General features: G+C 40.4%; 1 protein-coding gene across 1 annotated transcript; it reads left to right on the forward strand.

Annotated features, from left to right (window-relative positions):
* The first annotated feature begins 1,505 nt into the window (after positions 1-1,505).
* On the forward strand, positions 1,506-25,996 carry LOC131930083 (hephaestin). Its single transcript, XM_059286436.1, has 18 exons — positions 1,506-1,660; positions 2,662-2,906; positions 10,238-10,450; positions 12,125-12,354; positions 12,887-12,993; positions 13,165-13,271; positions 13,699-13,873; positions 14,481-14,740; positions 15,319-15,521; positions 16,146-16,266; positions 17,557-17,769; positions 18,786-18,999; positions 20,443-20,667; positions 21,238-21,435; positions 22,009-22,155; positions 23,325-23,454; positions 24,215-24,422; positions 25,368-25,996. Exons 1-18 carry the CDS (start codon positions 1,512-1,514, stop codon positions 25,994-25,996), a joined length of 3,774 nt encoding a protein of 1,257 aa, XP_059142419.1. The 5' UTR covers positions 1,506-1,511.
* Positions 25,997-26,462: the final 466 nt, after the last annotated feature.

The following is a 26,462-nucleotide window of genomic DNA, read 5'->3' on the forward strand; positions in this document are numbered from 1 at the left end:
GAGTTTTCTCTACTTGATGAGTTGCTGTCCCCAGCTATCGAGCCTCACCTGTCTGGGGGTTTGAACTCGGGACTTTTGGAATTAGAGATCACGCGTTCTCTTGCCCGACCACGTCGCCACCACCTCATGTTTTGATGCAGAATATACAACACACTAATCACTACTACTATATACTCAGAGTTACATCCAGGCATCTCTTTGGGGGGGGGGGGAGAAAGTCTACCGCTCCCCGAACGAAATCAAATTTATATAGAAAATATACACTTTTAACAGTGTCCGCCCCGCCCCCCCCCCCCGAAGAAAGTCTACAGCCCCCCCCCCCCCCACGAAAATTTCAAGTCACCACCCCCCCCCCCCGGAGAAAAAAGTATAGAAGAAACACTGTATGTACTACAAACCTAACCAAGCGATGACCTACAAAAAAAATTAAGTAAAGCAAAAAAAAAAAAAATTAGGAAAAGACACGTTTTCTCATATTAAATGACTTTTAGAGACTAAAAATCTAAAAATTCCTCTTTTCGTTCATCCGATAAATCCCTTCGATAATTCATCAAGCCTTAGCGAGAGACTTGTACATTAATTATTACTCGAAGTTTTATAACTAAAATGACAGAATCATTGAATATTAATCCTTTTGATTTTTATCTCATCCGCGTTAAAATTTATGTTGTAAAAAATTAATTTTTCTTTGTCAAGGGTTTTTAGATTTTTTTTTCCATACTTTTATTGAATACCATACACTGAAGGTATAAAAGCTCAGGTGCGTTATCGGACATTTCGTCATTGCTGGGCAATTAGAATAGCCACTACCTGAAGTGGCGAGAAAACATTGGAGGTGGAATTAAATTAACTTATTGTGTATTAGGTAGGTAATCTGAGTAATATACGGTCTGTAAAAGAGTAAATGTAAAGGGAAGTAATTTGTATATTATTCTGTTAGCTAAATAAACTGATAATTTATATGTTTTGTTCTGATAATTTAAAACATATTTCTGTTAAATTAGTAAAACAAAACTAATTTTATCATGTCAGTTATTCCATCTTACTCATTAAAATATTAATAAATATAATCTAGTAAATTTAATTTTTTTTTTCTTAAACACTTTTAAAACATATTTTAGATTACAATAAATAACATTTCTAATTGGAATTTATAATAGTAAAATCCTTAAACTTGTCTAACTAATAATATGGTTTAATTTTTTTTTACAACTCTTTAATACATTTTTAAAAAAATCTGTTTGCAATATAGAAAAATGTACTTAAAAACCTAAATGTTTAAAAAAAAAAATCTGGTTTAATTTAATTTAGAAGGAAAAGTATTTCAATAGAATTATTCTTAATCTGTGATATCATTAATATAAAAAGTGCTATTTTAAAAAAAAGTACCCAGAGATATGCAATGCTGATTATTTGATGTAAAAAGAACAAGGTACTAGTCACAAAAAAAAATGTCTGACTGCAGTGGATTAAAATTTGATTTCTTTCAAACAGGAAGTGTGTGTCTCACGATGACGTCACTGACGTGCCTGGCGGGTCTCGTCCTGCTCATGACGGTCGGCTCCAGCGCCACCGTCCGGAACTATTTCATCGCTGCCAGAGACGTGATCTGGGACTACGCCCCGGGTGGCAAGAACCTTATAGACCCCAACGATCAGGCGTAAGTTTGAGAAAATTATTTCGAAAATTTGATTACATTTTTTATTTTTGGTAACCTCTTGGGCTTTAGATGTTGTTAAAATGCATGTATTTATGGTTAGCTGCAGAGGCGTAGCAAGGGGGAGGGCGGTGGGGAGGGACACATGTCCCCGGGCGCCGACCTTAGAGGGCGCGAAAATGGGTTGAAAAAATAAATTGAAAGCTTGAGGGGGGGGGGGGTGCAAATCGAAATCTTGAAGGGGGTGAAAATCGAAAGTTTGTCCACGGGCGCCGGGAAGGGTCGCTACGCCTCTTGTTAGCTGTTAGGCTAATTATCAATATCATAACTAAAGTAAATATTACTTACTTATATTTTAATTGGTTATATAGAATTTCGCGCGATCAAAAATTTGAAGGGCTGGTGTTCGAGTATCAAAGGGTTTGATCAAGGATGTTAATGAGTTAATTCAGCACTGCTAAGTAACTGTTCCTCTTTAGATCTAGCAATTAATTGGGCAGATGAATTAGAGTTCATATGATTCTTGACATAGGCGTTTGACGGGATGGTGTGTTAAGCAATCCACCCAGCTGCCTTTACTTTCCCCAACATACGTCAGGTACCCATCAGAGCTGAGGGGGGAGGGGGGTCACAAGTTCATGCCGAGATCCGAAATCGTGACCTTCGGGCTAACAGCTGAACGCTCTACCATTAGACGATGCCGTCCACATTGATAACCACCCAGAGGAAATTGGGGTGTATAAAAATTATGCTAGGAATTAACTGCCTGAACAATTTCTCCATTTTGCTCCAGCAAATTAAAACTGGCTCTACTTCATCTGCCCTATTACACATTATTTTAACCTTGCCAATGTTCACAACAGCAATATGACGCGAAGAATTAAATTACTTAAAACAAAATTTTCTTTTATCTCTCCCCACCCGACCCCCTTCACTCTAGATATGTTGAAAGTAAAATGTTATCTTCCTACCCTTCCCCCCCCTCCCCCCCCCCCCCCTCACAGTACCGCGGACAGATACCTACGGAGCGGCCGTGACCGTATCGGCCGTTTGTACCACAAGACGATCTACTACGAGTACACGGACAACACGTACACCACAGAGGTCATCAAGCCGCCGTACCAAGGGCTGCTGGGTCCCACCATCCGGGCTGAGGTGGGCGACATCATCAACCTCCACTTCTACAACAACGCTTCCAGGAACTTCTCCACCCATCCCCACGGCTTGTTCTACTTAAAGGGGAGTGAAGGTAGCTCGGCTTGGATTTTTTTTTATTATCTCCCCTATTGTCAAACAACATAATCCGTAGCTTAATTTTCACATTAATCAAGATTTTTTTTGTAGCTACCTAAAGGCTTGGATAATCTAAACAATAGCTTTACATTGTATTATATATATGTAACGAGACTATTTGCCTGTAGTGCCAAATGTTAACGAGTTCTGCTCGACAACGCCAAATGTTACCGAGTCTAACCACTCATTCTACACAACATCGACCACAGTATAGATACTCGAAGATGCAGGTTCGCTATTGATCCTTTTATTACATGAATCAAAGAAATGCTTCACAATAATATAATGAATCAAAAGGAATGCTTCACAATAATAGTCTGAATCAACTGACCCCCAACAGTCCTCACTAGTCTTCACATAACTGAATGCACATGTCTATCGTCCTTCTTAACACAATACGGCTAACCCGTTCAATAACCAACTTGATACTGCCTCACTGACTGACTGATCGAGAGAGAGAGAGCGAGCTCAGCCGTCGCCTTCCTATATATCCCCTTCGTATTCGTAATCGTATTCGGTTCTATCATAATCGTAATCGTAATCGATTCTAATCGTTGCATCAGAATGTTAATTACGCCGCTTCTGTCGTACAGTCCGATTTAATAAGCCATCTGCATCCTGTCACATCAAAGTTGACAGACCGTATTGCGTTCTTATCGTATCGCTTCCCAAGATACTACGCCTTGGCTTTCTGATCGTTATCAGCCAACACCTGCGTTATTACATCAGTCGTGTCAAAGTTGACAGCGCTGTACTGCGTTCTTATGTCTCTGGTAACTTCCCCTAGTTACATCCACCCCTGCCTTTTTTTGTGTGTTATCAACCACAAACAACGCTTGGCAGGTGCAATCCTTCAAAGTCAATCGCACCACCGTAAAAAAAAATGTATTGTTCCACTCACTGTCAATGTCGTCACATTCGTATAAGATTGACAGTTATCCCTATTTCACATCTCAAATGTGTCTACATCATCTTCCTCAGACACAAAACAGTTCTAGAATTCACATCCACCTTTTTTCGTTTGGTGCCTTCACCAGTTCACTTTTATGACTTTTTGAACAGTCTGTTCTCATACCAGCGCGACCATGAAAGAATTGATGGTTGCTGACAAAAAATTTCGTATTTTTCTGTTTCTCAAACTTCTCCGCGGACCACTTATCTGATGGTCTACTGTCTCTCTGCTTCTGGGAGGAACGGGATCCTCTTCGTTGCCGTTATCCTCCACTTGTGTATCGCTGTTGTTCCGTTGATGGTGACATGGTTCCGGGATGGGTATGTGAATTTCCGTTATAGTTTCCGGTTCCCTAATTGTCCTGGGTTTCCTTGTGTGTAACTGCTCTTCTTGACTATGACAATATTTCTTTAATTGAGCAATATTCGCCCACCGATCCGGTTTGGCGTGATCGACGGGTCTTATCTTAAAGGGGCCACCTGCTACTTTAGGCATCTCCACGACTTGCCATATCTCCTGTCCCCAGAGGTCGTGGATTTTGTTTCTGCCTAACGGGTGGCTACGCAGTAATACCCTGTCGTTCAGTTTGAGTGGCGGGTCCTTTGTCTGTACCGGCGGTTCCCTTCGCCGTGCTTCATGTTCTAGTCTTTCCTGTACTACCCTGTACATTTCTCTAATTCGTCTCATATGTTTATTCACATATTCCAGTGCAGTGTATGAGCCAGTCATACTCTCCTTTTTTCCTAGGAACAAGTCAAGAGGGAGTCGAGCCTCCCGTCCGAACAGCAACATGTGTGGCGAAAAGCCGGTTGTGGCATGGGGGGTGCAGTTGTATAGATATACCAACTCTGGAAGAAAATCAGGCCAACGTTTTTTTCTGTTCAGGTTCTAGAGTACGCAGTAACAAATCATGCATGCTGCGGTTGAACCGCTCGCACTGTCCGTTTCCTTTCGGATTAAATGTGGTTGTTCTAGATTTGTTGATCCCGTAGTGGCTGCACAGTTGGTTAATTACTTCTGACTCAAAGGCCCTTCCTTGGTCAGAGTGTAATTGTCTTGGTATGCCATATTTGATGAACCAATGTTCTATTAAGACATTTGCCACTGTTTTGGCAGTCTGATCTCGTGTGGGCACCGCCACAGTCCATTTGGTGAATACATCAGTCATTACCAACACATGTTCCGTCCCATCCGATGATTGCTCCAACGACGTAAAGTCCATAGCCACAATCTCTAGTGGTTTTGTCGCTAGTAGGTGTCCTGATGGCTGCCTCATTTTGACAACTGGCATTTTCGCATGCTGACACCTCACACAAGCCTCACAATGGCGTTTGACCTCCATTTCCATATTGGGCCAGTAACACCTCCGTCGTAATATTTTGTGCGTCCTGTCCTGACCCTGGTGTCCTGCCCTGTCATGTGCCAACCTTAGCACTTCTTCTCGTAATTGTCCAGGCACCACCACCTGGTGTATAGTCCCATCAATTTGGTCATGAATTCTCCGCATGAGAACCCCATCCTTTATACTGAGACGGTCCCACTGACTCAGTATTTTCTTTGTTTCTCGACCAAATTGTTCTCTTTCCCTTCTTCCTGGGAATTTTTGTTCCTGGACGTGTTTCAACAGCGGCTGTAAGCCACTATCCGTTCTCTGGGCATCTCTTATCTCTTTGTGATTAAGGCAATTAAAATCACTAATGTCCATATGTCCGGGCTCTGTGGATATGTGCTCCACCCCGGTCTGTCCGTTTTGCATCACTTGCACCCCGTGAGGGATATCTGTTGACGCTCTGACCTCACATATTCCTGTCAGCGTTTCTTCCTCATCGCCCGGTCTCTCGTACGGATTCCTTGATAAAGCGTCCGCATTGCCATTGGACCGCCCCGGGCGATATTTTATCTCCAGGTCAAAGAGTGCCAATTCTGCTGCCCATCGCTGTTCGATGGATCCCAACTTTGCTGTCTTTAGGTGACTCAAGGGGTTATTGTCAGTGTATACCACACATTTAGCACCTAATAGATAGTCCCTGAATTTTTCAGTCACAGCCCATTTTAATGTCAAAAGTTCTAGTTTCATGGCGCTGTAATTTGTCATGTTCTTCTCTGATTCCTTCAGAGCTCGACTGGCATACGCAATAACCCTGAAACCTTGCTTTTGTTGTTGTGATAGCACAGCTCCCAGACCTTTAGAGCTGGCGTCAATTTCTAGCCGAAATGGTTTGTCAAAGTCCGCGTATCCTAATATCGGCGTCTCTGTCAAAGCCTTTTTCAAGAGCTTAAACGAGTTCAGGCATTCATCAGTCCATAATTCACCTATCAATTGTGTTTTACCTTTCTTTTTCTCCTTACTGTGTTTCTTTGTCATTTTGTTTACCAAGTCATGCAACGGTGCGGCAATTTTTGCAAAACCAGGTACAAATTTTCTATAATAGGAAGCAAAGCCCAAGAATGATCTGACCTCTACTGTAGTTGTTGGCTGTTTCCATTATTTAACAGCTGCAATTTTATCTGGGTCAGTGGCGATGCCATCCGACGAAATCACATAACCCAAAAAACGTACCGATTTCAGACCGAAGCAGCATTTGTCTGGGTTCAGCTTTACTCCTATGTCTCTAAGACGGAGAAACACTTGTTCTAATCTTTTTAGATGGTCCTCCCAAGTTTTTGAGTAAACCAGTATATCATCCAAGTACACCAACATTATTTGAAATAGAAAGTCACTCATAGCACTCTGCATTACTCGCTGGAATGTAGCAGGCGCATTAGTTAGACCAAACGGCATACGGGTCCACTCGTACAGTCCCAGTGGAGAAATAAATGCAGTCTTATGTTGATCGTTGGGGTGCATGGCCACTTGGTGGTAGCCGCTAGCCAAATCCAAGGTAGAAAAAAATCTTGCTCCCCCCAACGCATCAAGACATTCATCAATACGAGGCAAGGGGAATGCATCCCTTCTTGTGATATTGTTCAATTTCCGGTAATCACAACACAGTCTTATCTCCCCTGACTTCTTTTTTACCACTACTATCGGTGCCGCATACGGGCTAGTGCTGGTTGTAATAATTCCCTTTTTTAGTAGATCGTTCAGGTGTGCTTTCACCGCCGAGTAGTGACTTGGTGGTAATCTTCGATAAGGTTGCGCCACCGGCTTGTCTTGTAGTAAGGGTATCTGGTGTTTTATTACTTCCGTGTAACCCAAATCACCCTCGTACGAGGCAAATATATCCCTGTACTTATTCAGCAATTCATTTAGTTTTGGGTCCTCAGTTTCCGGGAATGTATATGATCGGCCATCCTCTTTCTTCACCTCGGCCGTCACATTGACCGACCTAATTGTTACTTCATTACTGCTGGTATTGCTCAGTTCGATGCACTGTGCCGACCTTAGTACCTCGACGTTCTGTGGTACTCCTACCAGAGTATTAGGCGGTATAAAAATTTCCTCATCCAAAACATTTGCCACTAATCCTTAAACTAGTCCCTTCTCCGCTGATGTGTATGTCCGCAGTAACACGACGCCTGCCCTCAGTGCGGCGCCACATGGTTCTATCATCACATCACCATTCACGCTTCTATCACCAATTTGTAATGTGATTGCCTTGACCGTGTTTGCCGGGACTGATATCCTTCCTCTGGTCTTGGCAAACCTGGCCAACTTGGATCCCCGACCTGGTGTGGTCGATCCGACAATATTTGTAAGAAATTCTGGCAACTGGCCAAGAATATTCATGCCCAACAGGCAAGGTATATTTGACACATTTGTCTCTAGGTTGTGTTTCGTAACGAACACCCCAACCTGCTTCAACCTATGTCCCGCCACCACGACATCCGCCAGAAAATAACCACAGTATGGAATGGTTAGTCCATTAGCTGCCGTCAGGCGCATGCATGTGTCAGACCTCAACCTATGGTCTTTTCCTTTCATCCATTTGGTGTAAAAATTTTCCGTAATTGTCGTCACCTGGGAGCCTGTATCCACAATTGCCTTCACCGCGATGTCCCCAATCGTAATCACCATTTCGGGACAGACTCCCATCATTTTGTTTCTTGGGCCATAACCTCGCCCCTCTGTAGCCTGGCCCTGCCTTACAGAGGACGACCGTTTCCCTGACAGTACCGTGCCATATGTCCGGGTTGTGAACAGGACAAGCAAATTGGTCGACCGTCAGCCGTCCACCGGAGCGATGGACCGGCGGGTCGCGGCCGTCCAACCTGTCTCTGTTTTGTCCCGTTCTTTTCCTGATTCTCAGCTGTTGACCTGCTTTCTAACCTCTCCAATCGTTGGTCAACCTTATCCAGGTGGGCCAACAGTTGAGCCATCATGGTTTCCATCGTGCCGGTCCCTGTGGGTGGGAATTGTTTCTGTTCCGGCACAGAGACTTTGTCCACCGAACAGTTCGATTGGTCCTCATCCTCGGACCTGCGGATCGCTGAGTTCCTGACCTGAAGGAAGGTCAACTGCGGGTCTTTGTGGACCTCCTCTTTCAACTCTCTCCTTAAGATCGGGGTTGCTAGCCCCTCGATGAAATGGTCCCTCAGTAGGCGTACATCAATGTCAGGTGTTTTGCCCTTTACCGAATCAAAGGCCCTGTTCATTCGATGTGAATACTCCATCACACTCTCCGCCATTCTCTGCTTTAAGCCTACGAACCCCGATAGCAGTTGCGATCCCGACCGTCTCTCCCCAAAGGTCTCCATAATTAGATCCAGCACCTTATCTGGATCTGATTGGATGGTTTTATCGTGGCATTTGACCTCTGCCCTAACCGTCTCTCCTATACTGCCCATCAGCAGTCTTAATCTTTCCTCTGGTGACATGTGTCTCGAGGCCCAGGCCGCTTTGACCTCTTCACTGAACCTGTTGGTTAAAGCTGGATCACCGTCCCCGTAAAATTTGTTAATGTGGGACTCTCTGGGCAGGACCACAATATGGGTCTGCTTCTCGTCCAGAATAGACATTTTATTCCTTGAGTAAAAAAAAAGAGTTCTTTCTTACCGTGTGTGTATGAAAAATTTTCCTCGTTCCTCAATTTTCACTGTTCCTGAATGTTCGAATTCACACACACACGAAACACAGTTATGAACAAGGTTGACTATGGGTGCCTAAAGCGGCAAGTCTAGTTGAATTCATCCTGTCCGCAGCGCCAAATGTAACGAGACTATTTGCCTGTAGTGCCAAATGTTAACGAGTTCTGCTCGACAACGCCAAATGTTACCGAGTCTAACCACTCATTCTACACAACATCGACCACAGTATAGATACTCGAAGATGCAGGTTCGCTATTGATCCTTTTATTACATGAATCAAAGAAATGCTTCACAATAATAGTCTGAATCAACTGACCCCCAACAGTCCTCACTAGTCTTCACATAACTGAATGCACATGTCTATCGTCCTTCTTAACACAATACGGCTAACCCGTTCAATAACCAACTTGATACTGCCTCACTGACTGACTGATCGAGAGAGAGAGAGCGAGCTCAGCCGTCGCCTTCCTATATATCCCCTTCGTATTCGTAATCGTATTCGGTTCTATCATAATCGTAATCGTAATCGATTCTAATCGTTGCATCAGAATGTTAATTACGCCGCTTCTGTCGTACAGTCCGATTTAATAAGCCATCTGCATCCTGTCACATCAAAGTTGACAGACCGTATTGCGTTCTTATCGTATCGCTTCCCAAGATACTACGCCTTGGCTTTCTGATCGTTATCAGCCAACACCTGCGTTATTACATCAGTCGTGTCAAAGTTGACAGCGCTGTACTGCGTTCTTATGTCTCTGGTAACTTCCCCTAGTTACATATACAAAAAAGATTAGACAAAATACATTTAATTGCTCTACAAAATAATAATGTGATATTTGTATTTACTACAGACTGAGGTTATAAATTATGCGCGCAAAAAGGAAAAAAAACTGTTATTACTAGAGGAATTGAATTCGTCATATACAACTAATTTGTTTTGACGTGTTTATTTATTAATTTACAAGCTATTAATATGGTATAGAATGAATGATAATTCTATGTATAAACAACATAACAACTATTCTCTAGCTAGTATAAACTATAGAAAAAGTTGCTTATCTACATATATATATATATATATATATATATATATATATATATATATATATATATATATATATATATATATGTATATGTATATATATATTGTCTATATGGAATATAATGGGACGTATATATATATATATATATATATATATATATATATATATATATATATATATATATATATATATATATATATAAAGTCCTACATACCAATTATGCTTCTTAAAACAAAATATTATGTTTGTGTTGTTTGTTTACAGGAGCTTTGTACCTGGATGAAACCAGTGGCATTTTGAAAGCAGACGACCACGTCATGCCTGGTCAGCGCATCCTCCAAAAGTGGGTCATCACTGAAAACGACGCCCCGACCCCCGAGGACCCCAACTGTATCCCCTTCGTGTACCACTCCCACATTTTCTCCAAGAACGACATCCCTACTGGTCTATTTGGTGTTATCGCTGTCTGCAAGAAAGGTAACTCTTGTTTAATTTAATTACCGCTTTCTGAAAGAAAGGTAACTCTAGTTTAATTTAATTATTGCTATCTTCAAGAAAGGTAACTCTAGTTTAATTTAATGATCGCTCTCTGCTAAAAAAGTAACTCAACATTTACCATAACTGTCAGCAAGAAAAGGTATCTCTAGCAGAGGCGTAGCGACCCTTCCCGGCGACCAGGGACAAACTTTCAATCTGGCGCTCCCCCTTTCCGGGAAAAACTTTTAAATTGGCGCCCCACCCCCTCCCCACTAGATATTTTTTATATTTATAATGCAAAACTGAAGCTAAATTATTATTGAGCTTTTAATTTTTTTTCAACCCATTTTTCCGCGCCCGGGGACATATGTTCCCCCCCCCCCTCGCTGCGCCTCTGATCTCTGGCGTGTATTCTAGTCATTGTTGTCTAAGAAAGGTAACTCTAGTATATTTTTTTTATAATCACTGTCTGCAAGAAAGATCAACATAAAATAAATTCACAGGAAAAATTTTTTTTTAAAATTTCCAATGGTTATGAATATAAGTCTTAAGTACAAATTAATCTTCAGTTTGAACTTGGCTCAGATTTTGTAAAATTCCTGCGTTGGATTTTAATGTGATATTATAGAGATCACATGCCATTCTTTATAATTTAATTTTATTAAGTTGTCCATAAAGACTATTCTAAGCCTGTTTCCTGAAACCTATATTAGAAAAAAATCGTACATACGAATACCATACCAGGCGAATAGAATACAGAAACACTATCCGTGCCAATAGAATACAGAAACACTATCCCTACCAATACAGAAACACTGTCCATACCAATACAGAAACACTATCCATACCAATACAGAAACACTATCCATACCAATTACCAATACAGAAACACTGTCCATACCAATACAGAAACACTATCCATACCAATACAGAAACACTATCCATACCAATTACCAATACAGAAACACTATCCATACCAATACAGAAACACTATCCATAACAATAAAGAAACACTATCCATAACAATAAAGACTATCCCTACCAATACAGAAACACTATCCATTCCAATACAGAAACACTATCCATTCCAATACAGAAACACTATCCATACCAATACAGAAACACTATCCATACCAATACAGAAACACCATCCATAACAATGCAGTAACACTATCCATACCAATAAAGACTATCCCTACCAATACAGAAACACTATCCATTCCAATACAGAAACACTATCCCTACCAATACAGAAACACTGTCCTTACCAATACAATACAGAAACACTATCCAATACCATTACAATCCAGAAATACTATCCCTACCAATCCAGAAATACTATCTCTACCAATCCAGAAATACTATCCCTACCAATCCAGAAATACTATCCCTACCAATACAGAAATACTATCCCTACCAATACAGAAACATTATCATTACCAATTGAGAAACAGTATCCATTAGAATACAATACACAAACATTATATTTACCAATGCAATTCAGAAACCCTATCCGAACCAATACAAAGCTGAAACACAATCAGCTTGGTGTTCTGAAACAAACAACTCAAAAATAGAAACACAAGTCTAAAACAATATCACGTAACAGAGACCTTATAGGAACACATATCTTGATGGTTGACATTTACAACTGGTAAACATTCCATCCACCAGGCGTGCTGGACAGCTCCAACCGTCGAACTGACGTGGACATCGACATCCCTCTTGTCGTCATGAACTGGGACGAGAACCTCAGCAACTACATCCTGGAGAACATTGACCTCTACTGCGGCGACCCTGACCTCTGCCGTTACCTTCTGAAGGTCAACGACCCAGATTTTATTGAGAGTAATTTGATGAAGTCAATAAACGGCCGGGGATTTGGTACCTTGAACGGACTAGATGTAAGATTTATTTTGTTTAGATTTAATAATTATAAAAATTTGATTGCCAACATTAATGTGTTTAAAAAGAACAGTTCGGAAGTGATTTAACATGAAACGAATTACCAAAAGAAACAATTATACATTTGTTGATATTATGTATTATATGACATTCCTTCCTTGCATCAATAATCGTCTTAACCCTAATAGTGTTGCGTGTCTTTGTTTGCCAATTTGAAACATTTATACCGTATTTTCCGAATGATAAGAAACGAAGCTTTTTTTAATAGTTTGTTATCTAGTTTGTTAAGTAAAAGTAATCGTTGAATCATTTGAAATGCTATACATAAAATAAATACTATTATTTATTTTTGCTATATGTATGCGCTCGGTATATCAAGCACTTTGCCCAGACTTGAACCAGGATTCGTACTCGAGACTTTCGGTGTAGCAGCCTAGAGTTCTACCGCTTACGCCACGACGCCACCTTTTTTCTAACTGTTCTTGTAGACTATTGTTACATGTTATTGACACAGACAATGTTCTCCTTCAGTTTTGTGTTGGGGACAAAATAGCTTTTTACGTCGTTGGGTTCGGTAACGAGAAGGACGTCCACTCAATGTATTTCCATGGTCAGAACCTCAAGTTTGAGGGCAAGAGGTCAGTTTGGGTTCCATGACTTTGCTAGCGTTTTGTTATAGATTTTCTAATAAGGCTGTTGGCGTTATGCATTCACAATAGATATGAAATGGAAAACAATTATTAAAAGGTTAGTGAACCCTTCATGTTGCAATCAGCAGAAAGTATTTGTATGTACTGTTATTTTTCCAGGGGCGACACCGTCTCTGTGTACAGCGCCACCTTTGTAGCCGCTGAGACAACCCCGACCAACCCAGGAAAATGGTTGCTGGTCGACTTTGTGGACGACCACCAAAAAGGTAACACATCTACTTATGACGACTTCATGTAGGCAATTAAGTTTCAATCTTATGTACCTATTAACTCCAAATTGTGAAATGTTTTTGCTTGTGAACGTTTTATTTAAAAAATAGCATTTATTACTTAATATGGTAATATTATTATGCAGTAATCAAGGTGAAATGATGGTACCCTAACCCTTAATGGGAAAGTAAAGTAATATTGCTGAACACGCTATCTCATCATAAGTCTAGGCCATGATTTCGACTTTATCTTCTTATGGATTGTTAGGTCCAAAGTGTGAACTTTATCAAAGCGCATTGAAAACAGAGAAATATATCTAAGTTTTTTGTTAAAGGCATTATATGAGAAAATGCCTATTACCAGTGGACCCTTAGTATATACTTTGTATTCCAACAACTGCAGTAGTTTAATATATGTTTCTAGAGGGCATTGCTGCCTTCTACAACGTGAAGAACTGCCCCAACAAAAACTACAAGAGCTACCCCAGCTACACAGGTAAAACCAGGGAATTTTTCCTGCAGACCGAAGAAAAAGTCTGGAACTACGGACCGACAGGTTATGATACCAGAACAGGCTTACCTCTGCTTGACAGGTCAAGGTAAGTTGTGTACCTTAAAGGTAACGTTGGTTGTTAATCGTATTCGTTACACATTATTTCAGTAGGTAATCAGCATTTTATATAACCTGTATTTGACAGAGATATTATGATTTATAAATACAAGATAGTATTTCTACTTTAACGATATTATACGCACATATATTACCAATCTCGTTTATGTGATTTGAGTTTATGCATGAAAATGTATAATATGCATTACCATCAGAAATTTAGCACAATTTAACACTTCTATCTAAATTTACGAGTTTGCTAGCATTCAGAAAAATGAACCAGCGTGGTCTATGAAATATTGCCATTATTAAAAGGACTGCACTATTAAAATAAAATTCGGATTTAAACGACATTACCAAATGCACTAAAAATGCTCTTTTGTGATTGATTTAACTTCCGTGTGTCTTAACTTTAATTAATATGTGGGCCTAGTATCCACCTTACATGTTGCAAATAATAAACCTTGAATTCTCAGAACACTTAGTTTTATTCTTCTGTGTCTTTCAATAATTGGAAAAATAAAGTTCCTAAATACTCGTATTTACATCTAAAATCAACATAATCTAAACTTTAATCTTAATCTTAATCCCCGCAGTTCCTCCTTCATGTTCTTTGTCCGTAACGCCACCCGCTTTGGTGGGGTGTACAAGAAGGCCCAGTTCGTCCAGTACACTGACTCCTACTTCAAGACCAGAGTCACACGCTCAGCCAAGGAGTCATACCTGGGCGTCATGGGGCCAGTCCTCAGGGTGGAGGTCGGGGACAGGCTGGTCGTCACCTTGAAAAATTACATCCCCTACCCGGTTTCGTTCCTGCCTCACGGCATGAGATATGACATCTCCGAGGAATCAAAGGGTGAGTTGTGGTAATCAAACAAGGTAGAGTTCGATCACAACACACGAACCCACACAGCCTCTGGCTGGGCACTAATATAGCTGGTTGTGCTCAAGAGTTAAATAAAATAATGCATTTGTAAGTATTTAACTTCAGTGTGTAACGACGGAGCACGATTATGTTCACTTGAAAGGTCAATTTAATTTGATTGAAATCATGTCCATGAGCAGACTAAATCATGTTAAATGCATTGACATATCAATGACATATCAAAGATCCATTCCCCTAACCTCCAGTCCGAAGAAAACAAACGATACATTAAGTACACAACCACCTAAGAATGTACTAGCATACGCACTTTTCTTGCACTAGAAAGGTACAGGTATATGTCCATATCTTGCGCAAATTGGGAACACGTAAACACCTTTATCTTGCTCTAAAAATGTCACAGTATACACCCATATTTTGCACTAAGATAGTGCACTTACATACCTGTCTTGTACCAAAACTGTACAGGTACACACCTGTCTTGTACCAAAAATGTACACGTACACCTGTCTTGTACTAAAATTGTACACGTACACACCTGTATCATACAGACGGCCCAGGTGTACCAGGTGGTAAAGTCGGCTACAACCAGGTCCACACCTACACCTTCGACGTGCCCTCCAACCTGCTGGAAGGTTACAAACAGTCCTGTATCAGCTTCCTGTACACCTCATCTCATGACGTCATCAGTGACCACAACACCGGCCTAGTTGGACCACTCCTGGTGTGCCAGAAAGGTTACCTGGACAAACAGGTAGGTTGTGCATGCCCTCTTCTATATATAATTCCGTATTCTTTTAAAAACACTAACCGGTGCTAATTTTTCCAGACTTTGGGAAAGCATGGTCGAGTTGGCGAGCTCTCGTTTACGAACTGAAAGTTTAGAGTTCAGTACCATGCTGTTGTTTTGTAGCATATCCAGGTTGTCTGAATAGTTCTCCTTTTTTCCCACACACCCAGCTTTTCATACTTTCTTCTCCTTGTTAGATTTAGAGTATTCGATACTTGAAAACGATTTTTTAAAATGCTTACAGTAAATTTAAGGAACAAGTAAAACTGTTGAGTAAATGTTGACACGTAATACTTAACTATGTTGGAGGGAATCCCTCCCAACACTAGAATTAAGAAGAAATAAGAAGAAGAAAATAGAGTAACTAACTTCTAAGTGATGTACAATTAGAATGTATAAAACCTACAGTTTTGATCTAGTGAACTAAATTTAACGTGTCATACAATTTTCTGTTAGGTTTATTGGTGTTTTTTAACCCAATCCAGATATTTTATGTGACTAAATACTGTGGTATAGCTAACCCAAAACACACCTCCAAGACGGTATCGTTTTTTCGTTATTACCAATGTGGACTGAATATTTTCCCAGTACAAGTCATCGGAGTACTTTGTTCTTCTTGCCACCTTTGATGAAAACAAATCCCTGTACAAACTGCCCAGACCTGACCCCTATGACAAGATCGCCTATATGTTGTCTAACATGCGAGCCAGTAAGTGTATAGCTTGTAGATGTATACCGTTTAGAGCAGTATACATAGTATTGCTAGAAATGTCTTAAGAATATAGTATAAGTAGCATTTACAGCGAAACGTGTCTATTGAAACGTCGATCTCATTTGAGAAAAATCTTTTTTTATTGACATTATCATCTTATGTTCCTGTTCGTGCCCAAGACACATGGGGCAGATGAAGTATAGTTTATCTGTTTCAATTACCTTGACATGGAATGATTATGTGGTCAGCACTATTCCCATCCACCTCTGTCCCCCTAACACGAACGAATCAAGTCCCGATCAAAGCTAGGTGGACTCAGAACGGCCTATAGACTTCAGCCGGGATCCTAACTCCTGACTTTCTTGGCATACTTTCCGTGAACTGTTTTTAGCGCAATTTCCATTCTGGAGAATTGCGTTTATTAACTCGTCATTTCTGGATGTATGGATGTGTGTCCGCAGCTTTAAGTCGTATCTCCTCCTCAACGAAGCAATGTCGAGGACTAGTTCCAAAAGCAATTATGTTAAGCAAGTTACGAGGATGAACATAGGCCAAAACAATTCCGGGTTTCTTTCATGGATTTCCCGGAAACGCCAAAAAAACTTCGAAAAATGCTGTTTTTGGCCCATATCTCGGCAACCAGACCACTTAGCGACCTGAAACATTTACCAATCGATTCCTGCCATAATTTAGAACAATATTGCCGAAGAAAGTTTTCAAAAATATCCTTTCGTTCGGTCACAAAAAAAATTTTGAATTAATTAAAATTTGGACCGAATTAGTAGGCAAGTTTATCCAACCACACCACACGCGTCATCACGTTCAATAGCTGCGCCAGCACGTTCAATGGCTGCGTCATCACGTTCGGTAGCTAGGCGCGCTATGGTTTTTAGTCATGAAACTCTATTGTAAATAAAACATGTAAAATACTGAAAAAAATTTTAATAAAAAACGTTTTAATAACTAACCAATGGTTTTACTAACCCTGCTCTTGATTTACGCTACGACAGAGCTATTTTTAGATAACATAAGGAAATTGCGCTAAAATTGTCACTAGACTTTTTAATTAACTTGTTTTTTTCTGAAGTCATGTTGTTAATTTTTTTCTGTAATAATTTGTGGTATATCTATGACTAAAGGAGAAAAAAAAACAACTTTTGAAACATACAAGAAATCATGCTACTACTATTGTATTAAATTCTCTTAGCAATCAATAATGTATAATTAAACTTGTTACTGATCAAATGTCCAAACTAATCATTATCTGACCTTTCACCCCCTCACCAGCTGTCAACGGCTACTCCTACGGCAACATGCCAGAGGTCAAAGTGTGTGTCGGCGATGACGTCAATTGGTACGTCATGAACCTCGGATCCTTCCTTGACGTCAACACCATCGTCTTCGACGGCAACACTTTTGAGGAGGAGGGAACAAACAGAGATTCTAAAGGTCTCATTCCAGGAGCTACTGCTTCACTCTACATGAAGCCCGACAACCCAGGTTCGAATCCTTCTTATGACTAGAATGTATGTTGTTGTTTGTTTGTTTGTTTTTTGTTGTTTTTTTGTGTTGTTTTTTTACGTATTTAAAACCTACATATAATAAATTACTTATTTTGAGACGGTAACAAGTAATATTATTTATCTTTGTATAATTTTATTTAATACAACCAAACACAAATCAATAAAATGAGTAGTATAATTCTAGATCCAGCATATAGGTTTTAGTGATGTTATGATTATTTTGGTATCCATAGTAGCAATGTATTGGCATTGGTACGCTTAGTAAAGTTCCCTTTTCGAACCTGAAGGTTCATGAGGCCTGTTTCTGTGACCTCGGCATATGACGGGATAGTATGGTCAGCACTATGTCCAGCTGTCTTTACTTTCCTTATCGTGATTTCGGTATCCTTCAGAGCTGGGTGGACTCAGGGACGTACTACTGATTCGAACTCGAGACTTTCGGGTTAACAGTATAGCGCTATACCGCTAAAGCCACACCTTCCCCCTTTGGTACACTTCGGTATTCAAAAACCTAAGTTACCAACACACTATAACACGTAATGATGGTATATTTTTTGTATTCGCACAGAAAAAATCTTAACAATGAATAATTAAATATAACATGATTTAATTTAATAAGTAAAAAAAGAAAAGTTCCCTTTTCAAACCTGACGGTCTATAAGGCAAGTGAAGTAGAGTTCACTTGTTTCTGTGACCTCGGCGTAGTGTGGTCAGCACTATGCCCTGCCGCCTTTACTTTCCCTAACGTGAGTTAGGTACCCATCAGAGTTGGGTGGACTCAGGGACGGTCTACTGACTTGGACCCGGATTCGAATTCGAGACTTACGGGTTAGAAGTCCGGCTCTTCTAAATTTAATAAGACCACTAATGAAAACATCAGTATTCGTTTCACAAATCCCCTTCACCTCCTCTACATACGGGTGCCTATGTACACAGATTCACGTAGTACACCAAGTCAGACCTGACTCGTGATCTTGTGATCTCCCTCCACAGGTAGATGGATGTTGTACTCCCAGTCAACAACCGCACGAGACAACGGCATGTACGCCTTCTACACCGTGTCAGACTGCAACGGAAAACTGGCCAAATATCCGGCTCCGTACGGAAAAGTCCGGGAGTACTACATCGCCGCTGAGGAAGTGTACTGGGATTTCGCCCCCCTGACCAGAAGTCCGATAGATGGCGCTGACCTTAATGACCCCAGCACGTGAGTTTGTTGATGAGTACTACGTGTGGATAACTAGGTTTTCTCCTAATTTGTCTTATGTTGTTGCGATAGATTTGAGAGATAAATTTTAAAGTTAGTTAAATCATGGCTTACAATATTTTGTTTAGATTGTATTTGTGATGGATTTCTGATGTTGATTCCTCAATTTTCAAATTTTGGTGATTAATGTTAAGTAAAAATGTTAGATAATTTGCTTGAAAACAGTTAGACCTAGTAGTTTACAGGCAAATTCGTTATTGATCTTTCAGCTCTTGTGTTTTTTTTTCGATTATGATTTATTATGTATTATTTGGGAGAGTGAGCGATAGTAATAATTATTGTTAAAAATGTAGATCTGTAGTATATTTGAGAACTATCTTTGCGTTGATAGCAAAGTCACTTGTAATTCTATTACGTCTTTCCATACATGGGTCTATACATGGGTCTATACATGGGTCTTTACATGGGTCTTTACATGGGTCTAGACATGGGTCTATACATGGGTCTATAGATGGGTCTATACATAGGTCTACACATAGGTCTTTATATGGGTCTATACATGGGTCTATACATGGGTCTATACATGGGTCTATACATCGGTCTATACATGGGTCTATACATGGGTCTATACATGGGTCTATACATGGGTCTATATATGGGTCTTTACTTTGGTCTATACATGGGTCTTTATATGGGTCTATACATGGGTCTATACATGGATCTATACATGGATCTATACATGGGTCTATACATGGGTCTTTACATGGGTCTATACATGGATCTATACATGGATCTATACATGGGTCTATACATGGGTCTTTACATGGGTCTATACATGGGTCTTTATATGGGTCTATACATGGATCTATACATGGATCTATACATGGATCTATACATGGGTCTATACATGGGTCTTTACATGGGTCTATACATGGATCTATACATGGATCTATACATGGGTCTATACATGGGTCTTTAAATGGGTCTATACATGGATCTATACATGGGTCTATACATGGGTCTTTACATGGGTCTATACATGGATCTATACATGGATCTATACATGGGTCTATACATGGGTCTTTACATGGGTCTATACAAGGGTCTTTACATGGGTCTATACATTGGTATATACGTGGGTCTCTACATGGGTCTATACATGGGTTTACACATGGGTCTTTACATGGGTCTATACATGGGTCTATACAAGGGTCTTTACATGGGTCTATACATTGGTATATACATGGGTTTACACATGGGTCTTTACATGGGTCTATACATGGGTCTGTACATGGGTTTTTACATGGGTTTACACATGGGTCTTTACATGGGTCTATACATGGGTCTGTACATGGGTTTTTACAACAGAGCTCCTCATGCTTTTATGAATTACATAACTAATTAGCAAAAAAATAATTCCACATTTTTCCTTCTGTCTTCCAGCGAGGGTCACATCTTCGTCTTCCACAACAACTACTTCATCGGTCACGTGTACAAAAAGGCCGTGTTCAGAGAGTACACGGACAAGACGTTCAAGGTCAAGAAACCTGGCAAGTTCGACATCCTCGGACCCGCCCTGAAGGCCGAGGTCGGTGACGTCATCAAGATCACCTTCTACAACAAGGCCAGCAGACGATACTCTATCCACAGCCACGGTGTCATGACCAGGTACGGAAGTTACCTGCTTTTTGGGCTGGTAACTTCATTAGATATAAGTAGATAAACACTGAAGGGGCCGCAACCCAATAAATATATATAATTCTCTTCTTGGAGACAGCAGAAAACACCAAGCTGTAAGCGCGCTCCCTACCACCCCCACCCCTACATGGTCTGGTGAGCTGTGGTTCACGCTAAATGTTTACAATCGTAGAGCCGGGTTTAGTGACGGCTATTAGGGGCAGATAATTTAGTTTGAAACGATTTTAAACTTAGGGGAGGTAACTAAGAGGAGTTTGCTTTCACGGGGCGGGGGGAGGTAGGGGTTGGGGAAAGGAGGGGGGTTATCGTCCTTAACGTTCTACTGATAGTGTTTTAAAGCAAATATGTTCAGTAGCAGCGTTGGTACTGTCGAATTCACAAATTATGAATTACTGAAAAGTAGAAAATAAAACTAAACAGCGGCGTGTGATACGCCGCGGGTCGACTTGTAACTTATAATTTATCCACCTTTGACTGGTAACCATGATATGTATTATACACCTCCTACTAACTATCACCCCCCTCCTCCTCACCTTTTAGCGAACAAGGAAACGGCGGTGACTACGGCTCCTCCGTGAGTGCCGGCCCAGGTGAGACCGTCACCTACACCTGGATGATCCCAGCGAGGTCAGGTCCCGGCCCCAACGACCCCAACTGTATCCCGTGGGTCTATTACTCCGGCGTGGACACCGTCAGGGACGCTAACTCTGGTCTGGTAGGATCACTCGTTGTTTGCAGGTGAGTTACTGCCCTTGGTTAAATAAATTCTCGTCCGTGGTTTTTTTTTCTATTCTACCTTCTTTCTTCTTCTTCTTTGTTCTTAATTTTTAGTGTTGGAAGGGATCAAGCCTTATCTATTCTACCGACTATACATTTTTTTTAATCGATAGAAGCCTAAAAACATTTAAAGCAAATTTTTCGATATTTTTTCTATCCATTTGCTTCCTAATTAAAGTGAAAAAATAAAAGGCTTTATTATTATGCCAAGTTTTAACTTTAATATCTTCTGAAATATTTTATTTTTATATTTCTTCAAAATGCTAGGCATGTTTACGCAATGGGACGGACGAAGTAGAATAACATTTAAAAAATACTCTATAAATAAATAATGTATAAAAGAAAAATTCGATATCTTAGTTAATAAATGTCATGCTCAATTATTCAGACTGAGTAACATTTATCTGTTTCTAAACATTCACGTGTAACATTGACTTAATAATTATAACTGAAACATCACTGGCAGCCCTAACATTGAAATCTGACTTAGAAGTTCAGAAGCCAAAGTTACTGACTTCCTAATTTGTGTTGCAGGTCTGGTATCCTAGACCAGTACTCCGTGAGAAAGGACGTCAACACTGAGCTGTACGTCTACATGTCTATCATCAATGAGAACCTCAGTTGGTACCTGGATGAGAACGTTCGTCTGTACGCTCCAGGCAGAGTTGGCACCAACTACCTGTAAGTCTTGTAACTACCTATATCTCATAAGTACCTGTAAGTCGTATAACTACCTGTAAGTCTTATAACTACCTGTAAGTCTTAAAACTACCTTGAATTTTTATAGCTACCTTTGTCTCATAAGTACCTGTAAGTCTAACTACCTGTAAGTCTAACTACCTGTAAGTCTAACTACCTGTTAGCTTTATAACTACCTGTAAGTCTTATAACTACCTGTAAGTCTTATAACTACTTGTAAGTCTTATAATTACCTGTAAGTCTCATAACTACCTGTAAGTCTTATAACTACCTGTAATTCGTATAGCTACCTGTAAGTTGGACGAAGAACTTTAGCTCGCTAATTACCAGTAATGTTATAATTACCTGTACCTCTCAAATTGACCTTTTAGTTTCATATCTACAAACAAGAGTAAAATTTCTTGTCAAGATTAATCATTTTTTACCTAGCGGTAGAGCACTATACTGCTCACCCGAAAATCTCGAGTTCGAATCCCTTTTCATGTCAGTATTACGTGCCTGAGTCCACCCAGCTCTGATGGGTACCTAACTCACGACTGGGTATAGTGCTGACCACACTAACCCTTCATATTCCGAGGTCACAGAAACTAGTGGTCTTTACTTCACTTGCCCCATGGACCGTCAGGTCCGAAAAGTGAACTAGACTCTTATTCTCATAAAAAGTAACCCCCCCCCCCTTTCACACACACACACGCATTCTTTTTAAAATATACTACAATAACACACAGCTATTAGACGCTACCCTGCATTAAACAAAAGCCCCGTAAAAATGGGCAGTTAGATTAGCGGCACGAATTGAAGTGTAGTATTTGAGAATATTGATACTCGTCTTCTTCTTCAGTCTTTAATATTGGAGGCGATTTCCTCCATCATATGGCGTTGACTTCGATTTCAGCCTGCTTTTATTTTTGGGTTTGCTTCCATAGCCTTTATCCAGCAAAGACCAATTTTCTAGGCAGTAGTTGTTTGAGTTTTAGACTACTATCCTAGGTTGCTGTCCCCAGCTATCGAGTCTTTGTCTACAGGGGCATCCAAACTCGGGATTTTCAGATTTAGCAATTATACCTCTCCCCCCCCCTCCCCCCAGCCGCGGACCACACCGCCCACTACTGTTCATATTAAATGTCATTTTTTCACCCTTTGTTTGACAGCGCCGACCCACGGTTTGTTGAGAGTAACCTGATGCACTCCATCAACGGTCGTTCATTCGGGAACACCAACGATTTGATCATAAACTACGGTGACAAGGCTGTGTTTTACATGATATCGCTCGGTGGTGAGGTGAGTGACATTTGACCTTTGGTGCTGAGATGAGTGACATTTGACATTTGGCGCTGAGATGAGTGACATTTGACATTAGTCTAGGCTGAGTGGCATTTGACATTTGGTGCTGAGGTGAGGAATATTTGACTGTTTGTGCTCAGGTGAGGGGCATTTTATATATGGTGCTGAGGTGGGTGACATTTGACATTTGGTGGTGAGGTGAATGGCATATGGCATTTTGTGGTGAGGTGAGTGGCATTTGACACTTGGTGCTGAGGTGAATGACAGATGCCATTTTGTGGTGAGGTGAATAAGATATGACATTAGGTCGATAGGTAACATATGACATTAGACAGACAGATGAATGACATATGACATATTGTAGTGTGACGAGCGACATGACATTTGTGAAGTGTGGTGTAAAATGTGTTATTTGTGTCTGCCATGAAAATCGTGTGGTACTTGGTGGTGCAGTGTGGTAGAGTGTGGTGTAAAATGTGGTGGGTTCAGCGGCCAATAACGATTTGTGATAGGGGTAGTAGTATATGTTATATTTGATGATACTATAAAAGGGCTAATATGTTTGATGGTGACATGGGGTTTTCATTAAGTGATATAACATGGTGAATTAAGTACTGACATCATAAAGACATATGACAGTAATGACAAGAACGTGAACGACTGTGTTTTTGGTAATTGTGTACTTAACCTGATTAGAAAAATCAGTTTTAACATCAACATGTCATCGTGACCTAACATAAGACTGACCTTGTCTCAGGTTGACCTGCACACCATGCACACCCACGGACACACCTTCATCCACACCAGTGAGAAACACCGAGATGACGTGGCCCAAATCTTCCCCGGCATGGCCGAGTCTGTCGAGGTCATCGCCGACAACCCCGGCCATTGGCTGATTCACTGTCACGTGATGGATCACATGGCTGCCGGCATGGAGACCCCGTACACCGTCCTCCCCCCTAAAGGTAAACTTTGATTGGTTGGAAATCATACCTCTGTTTTCTCTAAACTGGCCCTGCGGTGCCTTTTAAATACATAAAGTGTATCGCGAAATAAATCAGTACTTTTATTAGCCAATTTAGGACTCTGCTTGGTCGAGTCGGTAAAGCTCATGGTTGCTAAACCGAAAAGTGTTCGAGTTCGAACCCGTACCTGGGGACAGCCATTCTTCTAGGAGAGACAACCCCAAAATCAAACAACTGCTGCCTTGTAGTTTTTTCTTGGTTGGACAAAGGCTATGGAAGCGAATCCAAAAAGAAAAGCAGGCTGAAATCGGATTCAATGGCATCAATGGCGCATAACCAGTTGACACGTATACTTAATTGTGTTGGAGGCAAACAAAAATTGTTGAATTCGAAAAAAAGTCTCGAGTTCGAACCCTCTGGCAAATATGGCTCGATCCCTTCCAACACTAAAAATTAAGAACGAAGAAGAAGAAGATTATCCATTTTCCCACATGTAGTTTCTGTAAAAATTACATTACTATACTTCATTCCCAAATGCTGACACTAGTTCTAGCCCTAGTCTTTGTTCTTGTTCTAAACTTAAAATTAAATGTCGAATGATTATAAGAAAATAATTATATATTAATATACATAGTATATTGCGCCTCTTTTTTTTCATAATTAATGTGATCAGGGTTTCTCTCAGATATTTTCCCCTTGAGAAATCTAAGGCGTAGGGCATTTGGAATTTCGGGGTAAGGGGGTTGGACAAATGTTAAAGTAAATATGATCTATTTAAAAATTCAGTAAAGATTTTATACTTCTTCCGATTTGGGAGGGAGGGGGAGGGGAGAAGTGCCATTCGGGAAATATTTCTGAAACACACACAGAATTGAATCTACTAATTTAAGCACCTCAGTTTATATGAACAGCGAAAATATCTACTGATTTTTTTTTCTTTTTCAGGTCAAAGCATGTACGGCTCATCTTCATCTTATACTTCAAATTCACTTTATGGGGCTTCATACGGGCCATCAGGTTCTAGCTATGGCCAATCTGGTTCTAATTATGGCCAATCTGGTTCTAATTATGGCCAGTCTGGTTCTAATTATGGCCAATCTGGTTCTAACTATGGCCCATCCGGTTCCAACTATGGCCAATCAGCCTCTATCTATGCCCAATCTGGTTCTAATTATAGCCAATCCGGTTCTAATTATGGCCAAGCTTCAGCCCCTAGCTATGCCTCATCTTCTGGTTCTAGCTATGGCCCAGCTTCATCAAACTATGGCCCAGCTTCATCAAACTATGGCCCAGCTTCAGCCCCCAGCTCCGGAGTGTCGTCATCTTCCAACTACGGCTCCGCTTCCGGCTCCAACCACGATTCTACTGGCTCTAACTCTGGCTCAGCGCCAACCTATGGCACCGCATCAGCAACTGGGTATGCCACCGCCCCCGCCTCAAATTCCGGATCCGTTTCCGGCACCAGCTACACCCCATCCAGCTCATCTGCAGCCGCCAACAGCCCATCCTACGGCTCACCAAGTGGTCCAGCCGCAACTTCATACGGCTCTTCCGACACCTCCGGAAAATATTAAAATACATTTTTCAAAGCCGTATGATAGTTTGAAGTTTGAATGTGATGATATTTATTATTTCTGTACCAAAAACAAACAGAAAATAATTTTGAAAAGCTACATTGTTGATGCATGTTAGGAAATAAAATTTATTTCAACAAAAACCATCGGTTTCATTTACTTATTTTACGCAGCTTGGACTATGAAATATTGATTTACATTTGAGTTAAATTTAAAAAACAAAATAACACTAACATATCTTAAAGTTGGTGTATTTTTTTTCGTATTAAAAAATCCTGATATAAATTACATTTCTATACATTAGTGATTGGTAAAGCTCCATTCTCGTATATCAAACAGGATTTTGTAATCAGTAATTTGGTAAAGATATAGCAATTTTTCTTGCTGTGGCTAAGGATCTAGTGTAGCGAGCAACATTTTGTCTTGCCTTAGCAAAAGATCTACTGTAGTTAGCAACAATTTGTCT

Source organism: Physella acuta, unplaced genomic scaffold, assembly GCF_028476545.2.
Source record: "Physella acuta isolate Inbredline_101_S28 unplaced genomic scaffold, ASM2847654v3 ptg001714l, whole genome shotgun sequence".
NCBI lineage: Eukaryota > Metazoa > Mollusca > Gastropoda > Physidae > Physella > Physella acuta.

Coding starts and splice junctions, on each gene's coding strand:
- LOC131930083 (XM_059286436.1), top strand. CDS start 1,512: ATGACGTCACTGACGTGCCTGGCGGGTCTCGTCCTGCTCATGACGGTC. Junction 13,272..13,698: donor TGTGGACGACCACCAAAAAG/GTAACACATCTA, acceptor ATATGTTTCTAG/AGGGCATTGCTGCCTTCTAC. Junction 19,000..20,442: donor GACCTTAATGACCCCAGCAC/GTGAGTTTGTTG, acceptor TCTGTCTTCCAG/CGAGGGTCACATCTTCGTCT.